This window comes from Podarcis vaucheri (assembly GCF_965113315.1).
Source record: "Podarcis vaucheri genome assembly, chromosome: 9".
NCBI classification, from domain to species: domain Eukaryota; kingdom Metazoa; phylum Chordata; class Lepidosauria; order Squamata; family Lacertidae; genus Podarcis; species Podarcis vaucheri.
Window position 1 is genome coordinate 16,678,197 of NC_138767.1, and position 15,900 is coordinate 16,694,096.

The 15,900-nt window shown below is 46.8% G+C and overlaps 1 protein-coding gene across 4 annotated transcripts in view; it reads left to right on the forward strand.

The window, feature by feature from the left end:
* The window catches only part of LOC309539910 (putative E3 ubiquitin-protein ligase HERC6), a 112,934-nt gene that overhangs the window by 69,925 nt on the left and 27,109 nt on the right, over window positions 1-15,900 (forward strand). Inside the window, exon 1 of one of the 4 annotated variants that reach the window (XM_082236344.1) lies at window positions 14,495-14,814. The exons of the other annotated variants lie outside the window; for them this stretch is intronic. Within the exon in view, the coding sequence (XP_082092470.1) occupies window positions 14,559-14,814 (256 nt within the window). The 5' untranslated portion in view covers window positions 14,495-14,558. Of the gene's footprint in view, window positions 1-14,494; window positions 14,815-15,900 lie in introns of those variants that run through there. 4 annotated transcript variants of the gene reach the window in all.

Sequence of the window (15,900 nt, forward strand, 5' to 3'; positions counted from 1 at the left end):
GGAGGAAAAGCAGCGGCAAGCAGCAGTCGACACGCTTCTCCCCGGCGAATTCTCCAAATATTTCCCGGCGCGCAATGGCCGTGCGTAAAAGGCGAGAAACTCGATCCGGCGAGGAGTGTGACAGCTCTCCTGCCCTATCGAGGCAGGGCCCAGCCCGCCTCCCGGAGCCAATCGAAGCCGCGGAGCCGAGCGAGCCTCCTTCCTTCCCTCCCTTTGCCGGCCAAATTCGCCTCGGAGGGGGCGGGCTCCTTTGCTCGAGGTCCGGGGGCGCGTGATGCAACGCGGCGAAATGACACCGGTCCTCCCCGCCCTCTGCACGGGCCAATAGTAGCAGCGCTTACATTTGCGCGCTGGGCGGTTTTCTCCTCTCTTTCCTGATATTTGCATGACACTTAGGAGGGGAGCGAGGTGGGGTGGAGGGTTAAAGCGCTCGCTTGCAAATCCTGGCCAGAAGCCGGCTATGCAAACGGCTTGCTTTGGGCTAGAAACGCTCCCCCGCGTGAGCAGCGGCGAGCCTGCTGCGCTTGCCAGCTGAGCAGCAGGACAGGGAAAACAGCAACCCAGTTTTGATCCGCAGGATGGATAATTAGCAAGCTTTCCATTTACGGATCTATGGCGTGGCTTGCAACTATTTGACATAAGGTTGTTGTGTGATCCTTCGGTGAAATGAAATGGCGCGTTTGATCTGGAAGTGTATAAAAAACATTGCTTTGGATGTGGATCTTAGCAGCCTCCTCCTTATTTTTGAGCCTGTGCCTGTGCACATTTTTATTTCAGTAAAGGCCTATCTTTTGACTTGAAGCCTGCTTCCTTTCCTTTTGGGATTCTGTGTCAGTAACCTCCACTCTAGGAACATCCGTTTAAATTTCTCCAACAGCGTGAACACACTTGGAATAATACTGTGTACAGTTCTGATCGCAGCACCCCAAGAGGGATACTGTAGAACTTTTAAAAGGTTCAGAAAACAGCAACCACAATGATCAACCCAGCCAGATGGGCAGGGTATAAATAAATTGTTGTTATTGTTATTATTAGGCGCCTGGAACAATTCCTTTTCAGTCTAGAAATAAAGCAAATAAGGAGAGGGTGTGTGTAATATTGTGCATGAGGTTGAGAAAAAATACAGCACTTGTTTTTTCTCCTTTAGGGATAATGCTAGAAGCCCAGGCGTCATCCAGATAACCTGAATGTTGGAAGAATTAAGAATGCATGAAAGAAAGTATTTCTTCACACAGCACTTAATTAAACTTTGGACTTCAGTAGCACAAGATGTAGTCATGGCCACCAACTTGGACTTTAAAAGGAGATTAGATAAATTTATAGGGGATTAGATAAAGTGATGAAGGATAAGGCTATCAATGGCTGCGAGTCATTATGGCTGCATCCTATCTCCAGTATTGGAGTCAGTAGCCCTCTGAATATCAGTTGCCAGGGGGCATAAGTGTGGGGAGTGCAGTTATACTGTGCACTGTATGAAGTACAGTCGTACCTCAGAAGTCGAGCGCCTTGCGACTCAAACGTTTTGGCTCCTGAATGCTGCAAACCCAGGAGTGAGTGTTCCGGTTTGTGAACTTTCTTTGGAACCTGAACGTCCGATGTGGGTTCTGCGGGTTCCGATTGGCTGCAGGAGCTTCCTGCAGCCAGTCAGAAGCTGTGCCTTGGTTTTGAAACGTTTTGGAAGTCGAACAGACTTCTGGAATGGATTCTGTTCAGCTTCCAAGGTACGACTGTACTTTCTTTTGTCCTGAATCTTCCAACATTCAGCAGGAGCTCAAATGCCAAATGCAAACCTTTTCCTCATATGGGGGTTCTCCCGCCCTTGATCATTTTGGTTTTCCTTTTCTGAAACTTTTCAAACTCCACACTATCCTTTTTAAGAGGTGAAGCAACCACAACTGTATAGTATTCCAAATGGGGTCACATAATACACTTAAAAGTCATTATGATATCACTAGTTTTCAGTTACTTTCTTAATGATCCCTGGCAAGGAATTTGCTTTTTCCGCAGCTGGGTCTTCCCTGACCCATTTCAGGAACTCCTTACACTCCCTGGGAAAATGGAGATTTTCTACATTCAGGTTCCAGTCTCCACAAGGTGCGAATTATGTGTCATTTTAGACAGCGCCTGATGCAATAGTGCTCTGATCTTGCCACTGAAATGCAAGCTTGTAGCAACACATTGGTATGTTTGCTGTCCTGGTTACTGCGAGCTGGTCTATCACAATGGTTATGTTTACAGACTTTTGTGACCCTAGAGGCAGAAATTAAGTGTTCCTTAAGCTTCATGGCTGTGGATGTTTCCTGCAAATACAGAGGGTTGTGACTAGTGCTCAGCCAGTGTGGTGTAGTGGTTAAGAGCGGTAGTCTTGCAATCTGGGGAACCAGGTTCGCGTCTCCGCTCCTCCACATGCAGCTGCTGGGTGACCTTGGTCTAGTCACACTTCTCTGAAGTCTCTTAGCCCGACTCACCTCACAGAGTGTTTGTTGTGGGGGAGGAAGGGAAAGGAGATTGTTAGCTGCTTTGAGACTCCTTCGGGTAGTGATAAAGCGGGATATCAAATCCAAACTCTTCTTCGTCTTCTTCAGCAGATTATGCAGGCAGTTTTGAAGACAGGTATAAGTTGACAAAGTTAAAGCACATGAGAGCAGATTGGCTGCTGTGGAGGAGTGTCGTTTGCTTCTACTTACAGCCTCCTTGTATATATATATATTTTAAAAAACAAGCAGTACGGGCCAGTCGTGACCAACTCTAGGGTTGTGCGCTCATCTCACTCAAGAGGCTGGGCGCTGTCGCCGTCCGAAGACACTTCCGGGTCACGTGGCCAGTGTGACGAAGCTGCACTGGTGAGCCAGCACCAGTGCCGCACACGGAAACGCCGTTTACCTTCCTGCTATAAAGCGGTACCTATTTATCTACTTGCAGTGCTTTCGAACTGCTAGGTGGGCAGGAGCTGGGACTGAACGACGGGAGCTCACCCCGCTGCGGGGATTCGAACCACCGACCATATGATCAGCAAGTCATAGGCACTGAGGTTTTATCCACAGCGCCACCCGCGTCTCCCAAGCAAATATTACCTAGACACTTAAATCTCCAGTCCACTGTAAGCCAAAGGAAACCTCTTGTTGCTTGTGAAAGTGAGGAGTGCATAGCAATGTTCTAGGGGTTAATCTCTTAAACTACCATAGAAACAGCACTTCTCTGTTTTCCATTCATTCTGCTCCTTATTTGCTTGGCTCTCCCAACTGGTCCCATCACCTCCTGGCAAATAGAAGGGGAAGAAATGGAGGCAGCGAGAGATTTTACTTTCTTGGGCTCTATGATCACTGCAGATGGTGACAGCAGCCACGAAATTAAAAGACGCCTGCTTCTTTGGAGAAAAGCGATGACAAACCTAGACAACACCTTAAAAAGTAGAGACATCACCTTGCCAACAAAGGTCCGTATAGTTAAAGCCATGGTTTTCCCGGTAGTGATGTATGGAAGTGAAAGCTGGACCATAAAGAAGGCTGATCGCTGAAAAATTGATGCTTTTGAATTATGGTGCTGGAGGAGACTCTTGAGAGTCCCATGGACTGCAAGAAGATCAAACCTCTCCATTCTTAAGGAAATCAGCCCTGAGTGCTCACTGGAAGGACAGATTGTGAAGCTGAGGCTCCAATACTTTGGCCACCTCGTGAGAAGAGAAGACTCCCTGGAAAAGACCCTGATGTTGGGAAAGATGGAGGGCACAAGGAGAAGGGGACAACAGAGGACGAGATGGCTGGATAGTGTCTTCGAAGCTACGAACATGAGTTTGACCAAACTGCGGGAGGCAGTGGAAGACAGGAGTGCCTGGCATGCTCTGGTCCATGGGGTCACGAAGAGTCGGACACGACTAAACAACAACAACAACCCAGTTCTGTAATGTGATATGTTTCCATGGGATTCTTCTCTCTGATCCTGAAGCTGAAATGCAAAGAGGTGTTCAAGCTGCAGTAATTATTTGTAAGAAAAAAAGAGGTTGATGTTACTCCAAAAGTCTACATGTATATATCTCTGCTTCCACCGAATTTAGGACAGTACATATAGGGTTTATGGGAAACTGGCCATGTGTATTGTGTGTATTGGCCACATACACTCAGGCACAGTGAAATACTGTGCACCGTTCCCAAATAACTCCAACTCCTCTTTCACAGTCTTCCCAGGACCTATCTCAGTGTTTCCCATACTTTTTGTTCCATGGCACACTGGGAAATTGCTCAGGTTCTTGGCAGACCACTTAATGATGTTTCCACCCGACCCGCTGTAACAATTGTATTGTGCTTTTCGAGATCTGCATGATTTTTAACTCTACCCTTTTGCTTTGTTTGTTTCTTATGCATTTTATTTTATTGCATTACAATTTAAATTGCATAGGTTTCAAACTGTAATGCAATAAAATAGAACATAAGAAATGAAAGATGCAATAAAAATACAGTTAAAAATCAATAAAGATGTTTAATGCAGTGGATGCATCGCCTCCCACCTTCAACGTCAAATCCGTACACATGCCCTGGACTACCTGCATGAAGCTCACAGACCACGGGTGGTCCATGGACCAGAGTTTGGAAACCTCTGACCTAGGAGAAAAGCTGTGGCAGGCATATATTAAAGAGTCCTGCCCTGGAATGGAATAAAAACCTGTTAATAAACCAGTTAAGTTACCAACACCTGTGAGAAGGCTGAATTCAGTCCAGATTCAGCAAACCAACACCTTCTTAGCTTTAAGCTAGGGCTGGCCCAAGACTCTGGGGCATGAAGTGAATGACAAAATGGGGCCTCCTCCCCACCAGGGAAGAAGGGTGAGTGAAAATCTACATCAGGAATAAGGGGGCAGGGTAAAGATCTACATTGGGATCTGCTGTCCCTGCAAATCCTGCCACCTAAGGCAGCCCCCTCACCTTGCCTCATGGTTGAGCCGGCCCTGGAAGAAACCTGCACCAGTTATCCTTTAGTGTTTGCGCTTTGATTTCCCATGGACTATGGGAGGGTGGGAAACCTCTGGTTGTTTTCCATAATACAACTCCCATCATCCTTCACCGTTGGCCATGCTGGCTGCAGCTGATGGGAATTAGAGTCCAACAACATGCCAAAGGCAACAATTTCCCAATGTTTGACTATAGGCAGGACCGGTAAAGTAAAAGGTTTCTGTGCAGTAAGCAGTTTAATGATTGAGGACACTCTGGATTTATTTTCTAAGCCAAAGAATGCTGCCCAAGAAGAATTTTTTTAAAAATGAGTTTTTAAAAAGCAATAGCAGAGAAGGCTAAGCTCTTCTGGTTATCTCTTACTTAACATGCATGTCTCCATAGCAAATTCCTTTAGAAAGCTGTTTGGCTCAAGTTCTCAGCCTTAGAGAAGGAAGCTGAACTCCAGGCTGCTGTCCAATATGCAGTTAACACTTACATCCCTCTTTGATACTGCATGGTTTCAGCCCAGATTGTGATGTTTATTATACTCCAGGCAAAGGAAAGGCAAATAGGTGTCCTTGTTTGTCTGTTTTTTAAATACCCATCAGTACCTACTGGACTCTGCTTCACACAGATAATTGCCTCCTTTCTTCTGAAAATAGAATATTAGAGCACAGAATGGGTGTAGCAACTGGCATGGATTGCTATTGGCCAGCTCTTTACCCAATAGCAAAGTCTTTCCTCTCTCCTTAACCGCTGCTGAAAATTGCATCAACAAGGCAGATAATACAGTTCGCCGTCTTCTAGAAATTTGGACTTATTCCCCTTAATCCCATGCATGGAAGGTTGTGTCTCCCGCTGTTCCCCGATCTCTCCACACCTCTTACAATAGAGCAACAGTAAATATATGATTTAAAGGCTAAACATTAGCAACTGAGGAGGAAAGGAGAGTTTACATTCCTCAGGTCTTGCTGTCAGTGAAAGCTTAAATTGCTTGTAATCTCTAGCAACCTTGGATGACTCACTGACATGTCATGTTGAACCTGCCCCATTCTTTGCTAATAAAGATAAGGCAGTGTTTATGTAAAGACTCTGGGTTGGAAATTTAAGATAATCCAAAATGCAGCACTCGAGATTACAGACTGAGGTTAAATTCAGAACTCCACACAGCTTCTCTTTTAAAACAGCTGTTGCTGGCTGCCACTTTGTTTCCAGGCCCAATTCAAGGTGCTTACATTAGTGTTTTGGGGATGCGGGTGGCACTGTGGGTGACAGTAGGACTTGCTGATCAAAAGCTCAGCGGTTTGAATCCCCATGACGGGGTCAGTCTTGGTCTTTATTGAAGACTGTCGCGACCGGACTCCCACCTGCCACAAGGTGGAACAAGATGGAAGCTCCGAACAAAAGAGAACCCAAACTTTTATTAGCTGCTAATCCCCATGTCACACCTCCCCAAACTACATCACTAATACATCATGGTTACATCATGAAAGGGGAGGTCTGGTGGCAGTAATCTGAGCATCCTGGACCCTGCCCTATGGTTCCCCTTGCCCTCCACCAAACACCCATCAAGTGTAACAAAAGAGATATCTACATTTCCCTGTTCCCCAGCCAAGTTAATCACACTCTCTTGTCTTCAACTGGGTTTGTTATTTCTGGAATGGCTACCTGTCTAGCACTCAGGTATCAGGATGCCAGGAATTATCACTCAGGCAGAGGGGCTACTGAGTAGCTGAGCTCACATGTCTACATCAATTTCTGAAGTTTTCCCAGTGAGCCAGTACGTAGATACATTTATCAGTGAGTTCTTACATTTGGTATTGTGCAGCAGAGGCCCTTTGAATAGCTAGGAAGAAACTGTGATGAAGTGTTTTGTGGGGACAAATCACAAAAGTCACTAAAGTGATTGTGCTGATTTCGGTAGTGGGCTGCATGTGCATGATATCTGCTGGAGGGGCAATCCCACCCCTAACCTATACATAAATTTCTGCAACAGGTCCAAAGGAAAGCAGAGTGATATGTTTGGCACCAGCTTGGCTGAAGGTGTTCCCATAAGGAGGTGTACAAGGCACTGTCCAACCACCTTAGCAACCTGGGGGCTCCGTGGCTGGTGCCTCTGTTGTAAACAAAATTTGCCCTTTTTCCCTTATGGGGTATCCAAGAGCCCATATAGAATCCTTACGTAGGTTCCCTATTGGTAGGGGAAATAACAGGCCAACCAGAGAATATTGAGAAGCAAAGCAGCTAGCAAGCCTGATCTTTATTGATCTGTTGCAACAGGGTGCTCCCCTCACCCACAGGAAAGGAGGAACCCAGAACAATGGTGTGCAAGGCCTTATAAAGACTTTTGAAATTGCCACCCTGTAGCTCAAGACCACCCCCCCAGAAACATCATACCTACATCACAAAAAGGGAGGTTTACAGCAGGAATCTGAGTGGTTTGTTTACCTCCTGTCTGTCAGGTAACCTGTTTAATGGTCACTTGATTGGATTGCCTGGAGAGCCTGGCCAGTCTTTTGTAGTGATAAATACTTAGTTCCTGAGCCAAGTCAGGCTCACACCCTATTCATATCTTAAATGTGCCCTTAAGACAGGGTTTGTGAAGGAAAAGACAATGGGGAGGCTTTTCCATTTTCCTTTGACCTTGCAGAGAAATAATTGAGGTCAGTTTGGGAATCAAAAATGGTTTCAGGTCGGTCTTCCTGTGCTGATCTATGTACGTGCTTGGTTGGTACACTTATGAACATTTAACATATATCTAAGACCTCAAATCGAATCCCCGCGGCGGGGTGCGCTCCCGTTGCTCGGTCCCAGCGCCTGCCCACCTAGCAGTTCGAAAGCACCCCCGGGGGCAAGTAGATAAATAGGTACCGCTTACCAGCGGGAAGGTAAACGGCGTTCCGTGTGCGGCTCTGGCTCGCCAGAGCAGCGTTGTCACGCTGGCCACGTGACCCGGAAGTGTCTTCGGACAGCGCTGGCCCCCGGCCAATAGATGTGAGATGGGCGCACAAACCCCAGAGTCTGTCAAGACTGGCCCGTTCGGGCAGGGGTACCTTTACCTTTACCTTTAAGACCTCAAAATTCCTATCACACCCACTCTTCCTCCTCATCCAGCCAGATCCTGACAACCCAAGTCCATCACTGGTCCTATCTGTGGAGATCACACGTTGATTTTACATACAGAGAGGGAGAGAGAGAAGGTCTAATTGCAGAAGGGAGCTTTTCTGACTACCAGCACACCACAATCCCTCCCCTTTAATTAAATCTCTGGTCATACATTAATTGAAATCAGAGAATTATTATTTTTCCTGCTTCTCTCATAATATAATACAGCTACAGGTCTTTCCATGAAGCTGAATGCCGCTAGGCTCAGGAGAGAGAAAGTTTTTTGCACAACACAGAGTTAAACTATGGAATCTGCTGTCCCTGTGGAATCTTCAGCTCCATGTTCTTTGCTGTCACAGTGCCTCATGAGTGAAGCGTAGTCCCGGAGCTGAAATTACATCGCCACAGAGGAGGACCCAGTCCACATATAACCCTCCATATAACTGACTGCAGCCAACAAGCACGAGACAGGGGGGGAATACGCAATAAATTTGCAAGTGGCGTCAGTAACAGGTGCTGGACATGCTACAAACAGCAAGAGGGTGAGATGTTGGTAGTGGCATGCATGGATGAGGGTCTTGGTATGCTGTAAACTGGGGAAGGGGAGCTTTTTCTTTTAACTCTTCTGAGTGACCTTCTGGGGCCCATGTGCCTAGGGTGAGTGGCACAGAAGCAAAGGTGGCTAGAGTAACAAATATACATTTCACTTTTGTGTGGTAGTGTAGTTTCTACATAGAGTCACCCCCTCCCCTCTATTCTCCAACAAGGCAAGTGTTATAATAATTTTAAGCTCATATATGTTGTTGTTGTTTAGTCATTTAGTTATGTCCATCTCTTCGTGACCCCATGGACCAGAGTACGCCGGCACTTCTGTCTTCCACTGCCTCCCGCAGTTTGGTCAGACTCATGCTGGTAGCTTCAAGAACACTGTCCAACCATCTCGTCCTCTGTCGTCCCATTCTCCTTGTGCCCTCAATCTTTCCCAACCTCATGGTCTTTTCCAGAGAGTCTTCTCTTCTCACGAGGTGGCCAAAGTATTGGAGCCTCAGCTTCAGGATCTGTCCTTCCAGTGAGCACCCAGGGCTGATTTCCTTCAGAATAGATAGGTTTGATCTTCTTGCAGTCCATGGGACTCTCAAGAGTCTCCTCCAGCACCATAATTCAAAAGCATCAATTCTTCGGCGATCAGCCTTCTTGATGGTCCAGCTTTTTTATGGTCCATATATATTAGATGTTCATAAATGTACCAATCAAACACATACAAATATATAAGCCGCATGTCTGAAACCCACAGAAAACTCCTGAAACCATTTTCTCTTTCCCAAAATGACCTCAAATATTTCTCTGCAAGGTTGAAGGAAATGGGAAATCTCCCTATTGTCTCTTCGCTCACAACTCCTGTCTTAAGGGCCCGTTTAAGATATGAATAGGGTGTGAGCCCAGTAGTTATCATAACAAAAGAATGGCCAGTCTTCCCAGGTAATCCAGTCAAGTGACAATTAACAGGTAACCTGGCAGACATGATAAAAACAATGAACTCAGATTTCTGTTGTAAACCACCATTTCTGTGATGTTGGTATGATGTATCTCGGCAGTGGTTTGGGGCTACACCCCTTCTGTGATGTATGTATGATGTTTCCGGGGGGTGGTCTTGTTCTCCAGGGTAGGCAATTTCAAATGTCTATGTAAGGGCTTGCACGCCTGTGCTCGTGGTCTCTCCCCCCCTCCTGTGTGTGAAGGGAGCACCCTGTTGCAACAGCTTTAATAAAGATCAGGCTTACTAGCTGCTTTGCTTCTCAATATTCTCGGGTTGGCCTTTGTTATTTTCTCCTACCGATAGAGAACCAAAAAAAGGACTTTGTATGGGAAAAGGAGCAGTTTTTATTCTTATAACACAAGCAAGAGCTGAAGGACACATGTCAACCACATAAATATATTAGGGGTGCGAAACATTATGCCATCAATCCCCCTCTCACAAACCTTCTAGGATTTTTTCTAGGTGGTTATTTGGAAGTTTATTATTACCAGCTGCATATTTGAAGGGATGTTTCGTCAGTAATGAAATAGTGTCCCTGGGAGAGAGAGAAACAGTCCCCTGCAAAACAAAAAAATTTAAACAAACAAGCAAAACTAAACCAGCAGCTCAAATGACGTAAGCTTTTAGCCCACCAAGTCAATGGTATGAAAGTTCAGGGTTGTACACATTGACAAAAATAAAGCCTGCCTCAGTTTCAAAATACACATAAGTGGCTGAGTTCCCAGGCATACTTGCCTGGAAGTAAAGAAAATTATATTTGGAGGGATTTACTTCTGAGTTAGCTTATTCAGGATGGGGTTACAGGAAATAAATTACCTGACAGTGCAATCTTAAAAAAAAGTCTCCTCAAAAGTAAATCCTATGGAGTTTAATCGGGGCTTTCCCCCCCCCCCCAGCCAGAACTCACTGGAACTCAGTTCTCTCTCAAGTGGGCATTATTGCCATGATAAGAGAACAAGGAAGGCATTTGTGGAGAGTTCTGCCACCTCTTTTTCTAAAAAAAATAGCACCGAGGGTGGAACCTACCCTCCAACTGTCCAGGACATCCCATTTTAGGGGGCTGTGTTCTCGTGTGAGAGCATGGTGTCCAAAAATGCGTGGACCACATCACTTGCACGGCAGCACATATCAGTTTTGTGCTAGGCCATATTGGAGGGTACGGTGGCACCATCTGCATAACAAAAACTACCACAGATAACTCGTAACAACATTTGCATAAGTAGGGGGCCTTTGAGAAACAGGTGATCTTAAGTTTTCTAGTGGACTAAAGCTGGTTTGAGGATAAAAGACATCAGATAGCAATGTTTCTCAAGAAAGTACAGGATCAATGTGGATACATCATGTGTATGCAGCTTTTAAAAAGCCAGCAGTGTGAGAGCATCAGGTGTAGAGTTGGTGGTGGCCTATGCGTCTGTGTGTGTGATAGGTGCTGTTCACACAATGCAGGAATCTCCGCTAAAGCACCCATGACTTCATCAGTCAAGATTCCCTTCTCACCTGCTAACACAAGAACTCTCTCGGCCCAATTTCCCTTCTGCAAGATGGAAACAAGTGATGTTGCACATCTTGAGTTGCATAAGGATGAAGATGTGCTGAGTAAATGTGCCCACTAGCGGGCACATTTACTCGGAAGTAAATTCCACTGAGTTCAGTTGTCTTAACTGTTTTTTAGTGCTCCAGGATTATAGCCACAATTCAATATGCATTTGCATTTAACTTGAACTCAGTGGAACCATGTTCTGACTCAATGACTTGCATTACAATGTGCAAATAGCTGGATTTGTTGTATGACTTCCACCAAGTTGAAATATTTTGGGTGTGCACTGCCCTCTGCTGGGGCAATGTATCATTAAATACTGTGCAGTGACAAAAACAACCCTGCTGGTCTAAGGCTAGAATCAGGATTTGCCCTTCCATTAGGCAGGCCCTGATTCTGCCTCAGCTTGTGCAGTTCTGCCCCTCCCTCCTGAAACTCTGTCCTTTTGTCTCTGCTAACTTTGGGAGGGGTTTTCCCCATTTGCTTTCTGGCCCAGAGAGTCTCTGCTTATAGCCTTCTTAATGGGCTAAAAGCCATTTCTTTGTGCTTTTTCAATGGCCTGTCCCTCCAGGCGATGACTTCATCAGCCAGCCTTATTTTTAAACACGCCTTATATTTTAACATAGGGACACGGGTGGCACTGTGGGTAAAAGCCTCAGCGCCTAGGGCTTGCCGATCGAAAGGTCGACGGTTCGAATCCCCGCGGCGGGGTGTGCTCCCGCTGCTCGGTCCCAGCGCCTGCCAACCTAGCAGTTTGAAAGCACCCCCGGGTGCAAGTAGATAAATAGGTACCGCTTACCAGCAGGAAGGTAAACGGCGTTCCGTGTGCTGCGCTGGCTCGCCAGATGCAGCTTTGTCACGCTGGCCACGTGACCCGGAAGTGTCTCCGGACAGCGCTGGCCCCCGGCCTCTTGAGTGAGATGGGCGCACAAACCCCAGAGTCTGTCAAGACTGGCCCGTTCGGGCAGGGGTACCTTTACCTTTACCTTTTATATTTTAACATACTAAATCCAATGTCTGGCACCCTGGAATTAGAAAAGGGAGTACAGGCACCCACAAACTTATGACACTAGCGCCACTGTTTCTCCTCTGCCTCCAGGCAGTAATGTTGGCATACTGCCATGGGCATACCAGGATTTTGGGGGCAGGCAGGCCTTTTGTTAGGGGGGCAGAACCTCACTTTGTTATGTATTTTTATTTAGGGGGCAGCTGCCCCTGCTTGCCCCCCCCCCAGCTACACCCTTCTTTCTTCTTCTTTGGCGATCACTCAAAGCCAAGATTGTCTTCCATGAACACGGTCTTAACAGTGAGTCTGCAAGTGACTGTGGAGGCCAATTCTGGATCCACACATGGTGTGGACATAGGTATCTGGAAGGGAGTTGATCACGGTGAGGGTTTGCCAAGCGTGCCTTCCTCTTAGCACGTTTCTCCCTTTCGTCCTGAATTCGAGTGTCTTCAAAGTCCATGACACCTTTGGTAAAGGCTGTTCTCCAACTGGAGCACATCTGCAGCCAAATGGAAAATTAATGATGTCTCCTGCACCTCGGAGAGGAGTGTGGAAGAGGGAATTTCATCAAGTGTCTTATGCATGACAAACTGCTCCTGCTGAATTCCTTCTGTGCAACCATTCAAGTTTGCAAGACAAACAGCCCTGCCCTTTCCCCAACCATATCTGGCCACCCTAAAGCGGCGTTCATTTTCCAGCCAGGTGCAGCCAGCCAGGCATGATGCGAAAGCTAGCTGTGCTGCAGGATCCACCCACAGCCTAGACTCCCTCACTGTGTGAATTCCAGTGGGAGTGCAAGCTTGGTGTGCTATTTGCAGCCAAATCCAGCAAAGAGTAAAATAAGGCAAGAGATAGGGCTGATGACTGAGACAGGGCCAAAACAATGACTGTGGGAAGAACAGGGGAAATTAAGAGATGTGGGGAAAGGGGACTAATCGATATGAGGTGGGAAATGAGGGGAAAAGCAGAGTGTAACAGAGAACGGAATACAGTGGTACCTTGGTTTGCAACCGCTTTGGAATACAACCGTTTTGGATTACAACCACGTCAAATCTGGAAGTGTGTGTCCCTTTTTTTGAACCCATTTTTTTTGGGGGGGGAGATTACAACCCCCCCCTTTTTGAGGCCCCATTGGCGAAAGCGCACCTTGGGTTACAACCTGTTTTGGTTTACAACCAGACCTCCAGAACCGATTATGGTTGTAAACCAAGGTACCAATGTAATGGAAATGCAGAGTTGGAATGGACCCCAGAGTCATCATCCAACCCCTTACAATGTAGGAATCTTTTGCCTAACACGGGGCTATGTTGGTGCAGAGAGCACAGTGGGGTTATAGTTTGAAAACACCACTTTGCTCCTTTTTTTAAAATAATATTTTTTATTAGTTTTCAATTACAACTGCTTTGCTTCTTAAAAGAACAAGGCTCCTGTGCATTTAACAGCCACCTAACAGGCTGAAAATCAGCTAATGTGACTTCTTGCAGCAACAAGTGTTACAGTGCACTTGCAGGAGGCTGACACACTGCAACCTAAGGTGTGCAGCACTTTAAAAATACAGTATGCAGCATTCGAGGAACTTCAGTAATAGCTGCAAGGTAGATATAAGAATTAAGATATATTAAGAAAAAGTTTAATTATGATAAAAGTGTGTACAGTGGTACCTCGGGTTAAATACGCTTCAGGTTACAGACTCCACTAACCCAGGAATAGTACCTTGGGTTAAGAACTTTGCTTCAGGATGAGAACAGAAATCGTGCTCCGGCGGCACAGCTGCAGCAGGTGGCCCCCTTAGCTAAAGTGGTGCTTCAGGTTAAGAACGGACCTCTGGAACGAATTAAATACTTAACCCGAGGTACCACTGTATTGGCAATAAGTAATGTGAAATCAAAATATGGAATAGACGGGAAGTTGGGTCTTTAGCGTTAAGACCAATTTATGTTTTATCGTTTATTAAGAAAATTATGTGTCTATGGTTATTCCGGTGTGTAATTTGGTATTTGTATTTTCTCTTTCTTCTTTTCTTGCTGTATCAATTAAAAAATAATAATAGTGGAATAGTGGAAGAGATAAAAACACAGTATGCTTGCCAACACACAACAATACCTGCATTTATTTATTTTTAAAGGTCTTCTTATCCCTCCCTCCTGCAGTTTTAAGAGCTGTGTGACAAGCAAAAAGGAAACTCCCTACTCCTCCAGCAAGGAGAGGGATGCAACGCAGGAGGTTGGAATAGATGACCCTGGTGGGTCCCTTTCCAACTCCACGATGCTGTCAAATCTAAGCTTCACTCCCTGATTCAGATCCTCCGAATATTTTGTGGGCGGGGCCCTCTGGGAGAGGCGGCGCGGTTTGGCCACCATTCAGCCCCATAGCTCAGTTGCGCGCAAGGGGTGCTCGGCCAGCTGGAGGAAAGTTGAACCGAAGTTGGGCAGGGAGGGAGCAAGGATGCCGACGATGCTGTGCTGCTGGGGGAACGGCTCCTTCGGACAGCTGGGGCTGGGCGAGGACGGGGTCTCGGAGCCGCTGCCTTTCCGTCTGGCCCCCGAAGCCCCCGGCGGGCCGGAGGTGGTGCTGGTGGCCTGCGGGGAGCGGCACTCGCTGCTGCTTCGGGCCGATGGCAGCGTGGCTTCTTGCGGGGACAACGCCCAGGGGCAGCTGGGCAGGAGGCTCCCCCCGGGGCAGCGGCGCGCTCACGTGCCAGGTAGGGACACTACGCGAAGGGTAAGGGGGGGGGCGCCTGTCTTTTTCTACCATCTCTAACCCTCTTCTCACTTCGCAGTTTCTAAATCTGGGAAACCTCTTTCCATCACGAAGGGGAGAGAAGGAGGGGAGGCCCCGATCCTAAGAGATCACACGCCCCGTCGAGTGAACGGAGCATCTTCCTCCTTGCACTTCCTTTCCAAAGAAGCCAGAAAGAGTATTTTAAATGCTGCTTTTTTGGGGGGGGGTGTATTGGTTTGTTTTGCTTTTGTTGTCTTGTTTTGCGTTTTCATTTTGTCACTTTATGTTGCGAACGGCCCTGTGATCCTCGGGTGAAGGCGGTTTACTAATAATAATAATAATAATATATGCATTGATGTGAGCTGCCCGTACATTCCTGGCCGGGCATGCAAATATTCTTGGTGAAAATGAAAAAAAATGAAGTAGACGTCCCCTGGCAAAGGCAAAAACTTAGCTTCCCCCTCCCTCCCTTTGCTGAGCTGGGATATTCGTCCCTCTTTGTGTATAATACTGTATCCTAAGGATCCTTCCTTTCAACTTTTCCTGTTTGTAGACTGGAAACACACACACACACACACACACACACACACACACCTGGGAGGGGGGCAAATATCTAAAGGATGTTGTGGAGAAACGCAAGCCATTCCCTTCCTACCAGGGGACACTCCCGGGGTTGGGGGCTTGAAATTAAATAGAATCCTAGAATGGTAGAGTCGGAAGGGATCGCCAAAGACCATCTCTTCCAACCCCTGGTCCACACCATCCAATTTGAACCCATACCGGACCTTGCCTAGCAAATGTGCTAGCAGTTTTACCACTGCACCACTTGGCTGCTTTTAAAGTGGTTTGGGGTGGGGGGCTCTTCTCCTCGCCCACCGAGAGAAAATATTTCAGCCCTTTCCCCGCCACGTAGGGATGAGTCACCGCTGTACCTGAGAGCGCCTTTTAAGTTTCAGTTTCCGCTTCTCAGCCTTGACTCGCATCCTTCTGTAAGAGCCTCTGGTGAGGAGGCGCGCTTTGCAAAGACGCTTTCGGTTTCCTTTCCTCTCTTCTGCGCGCTCTTGCC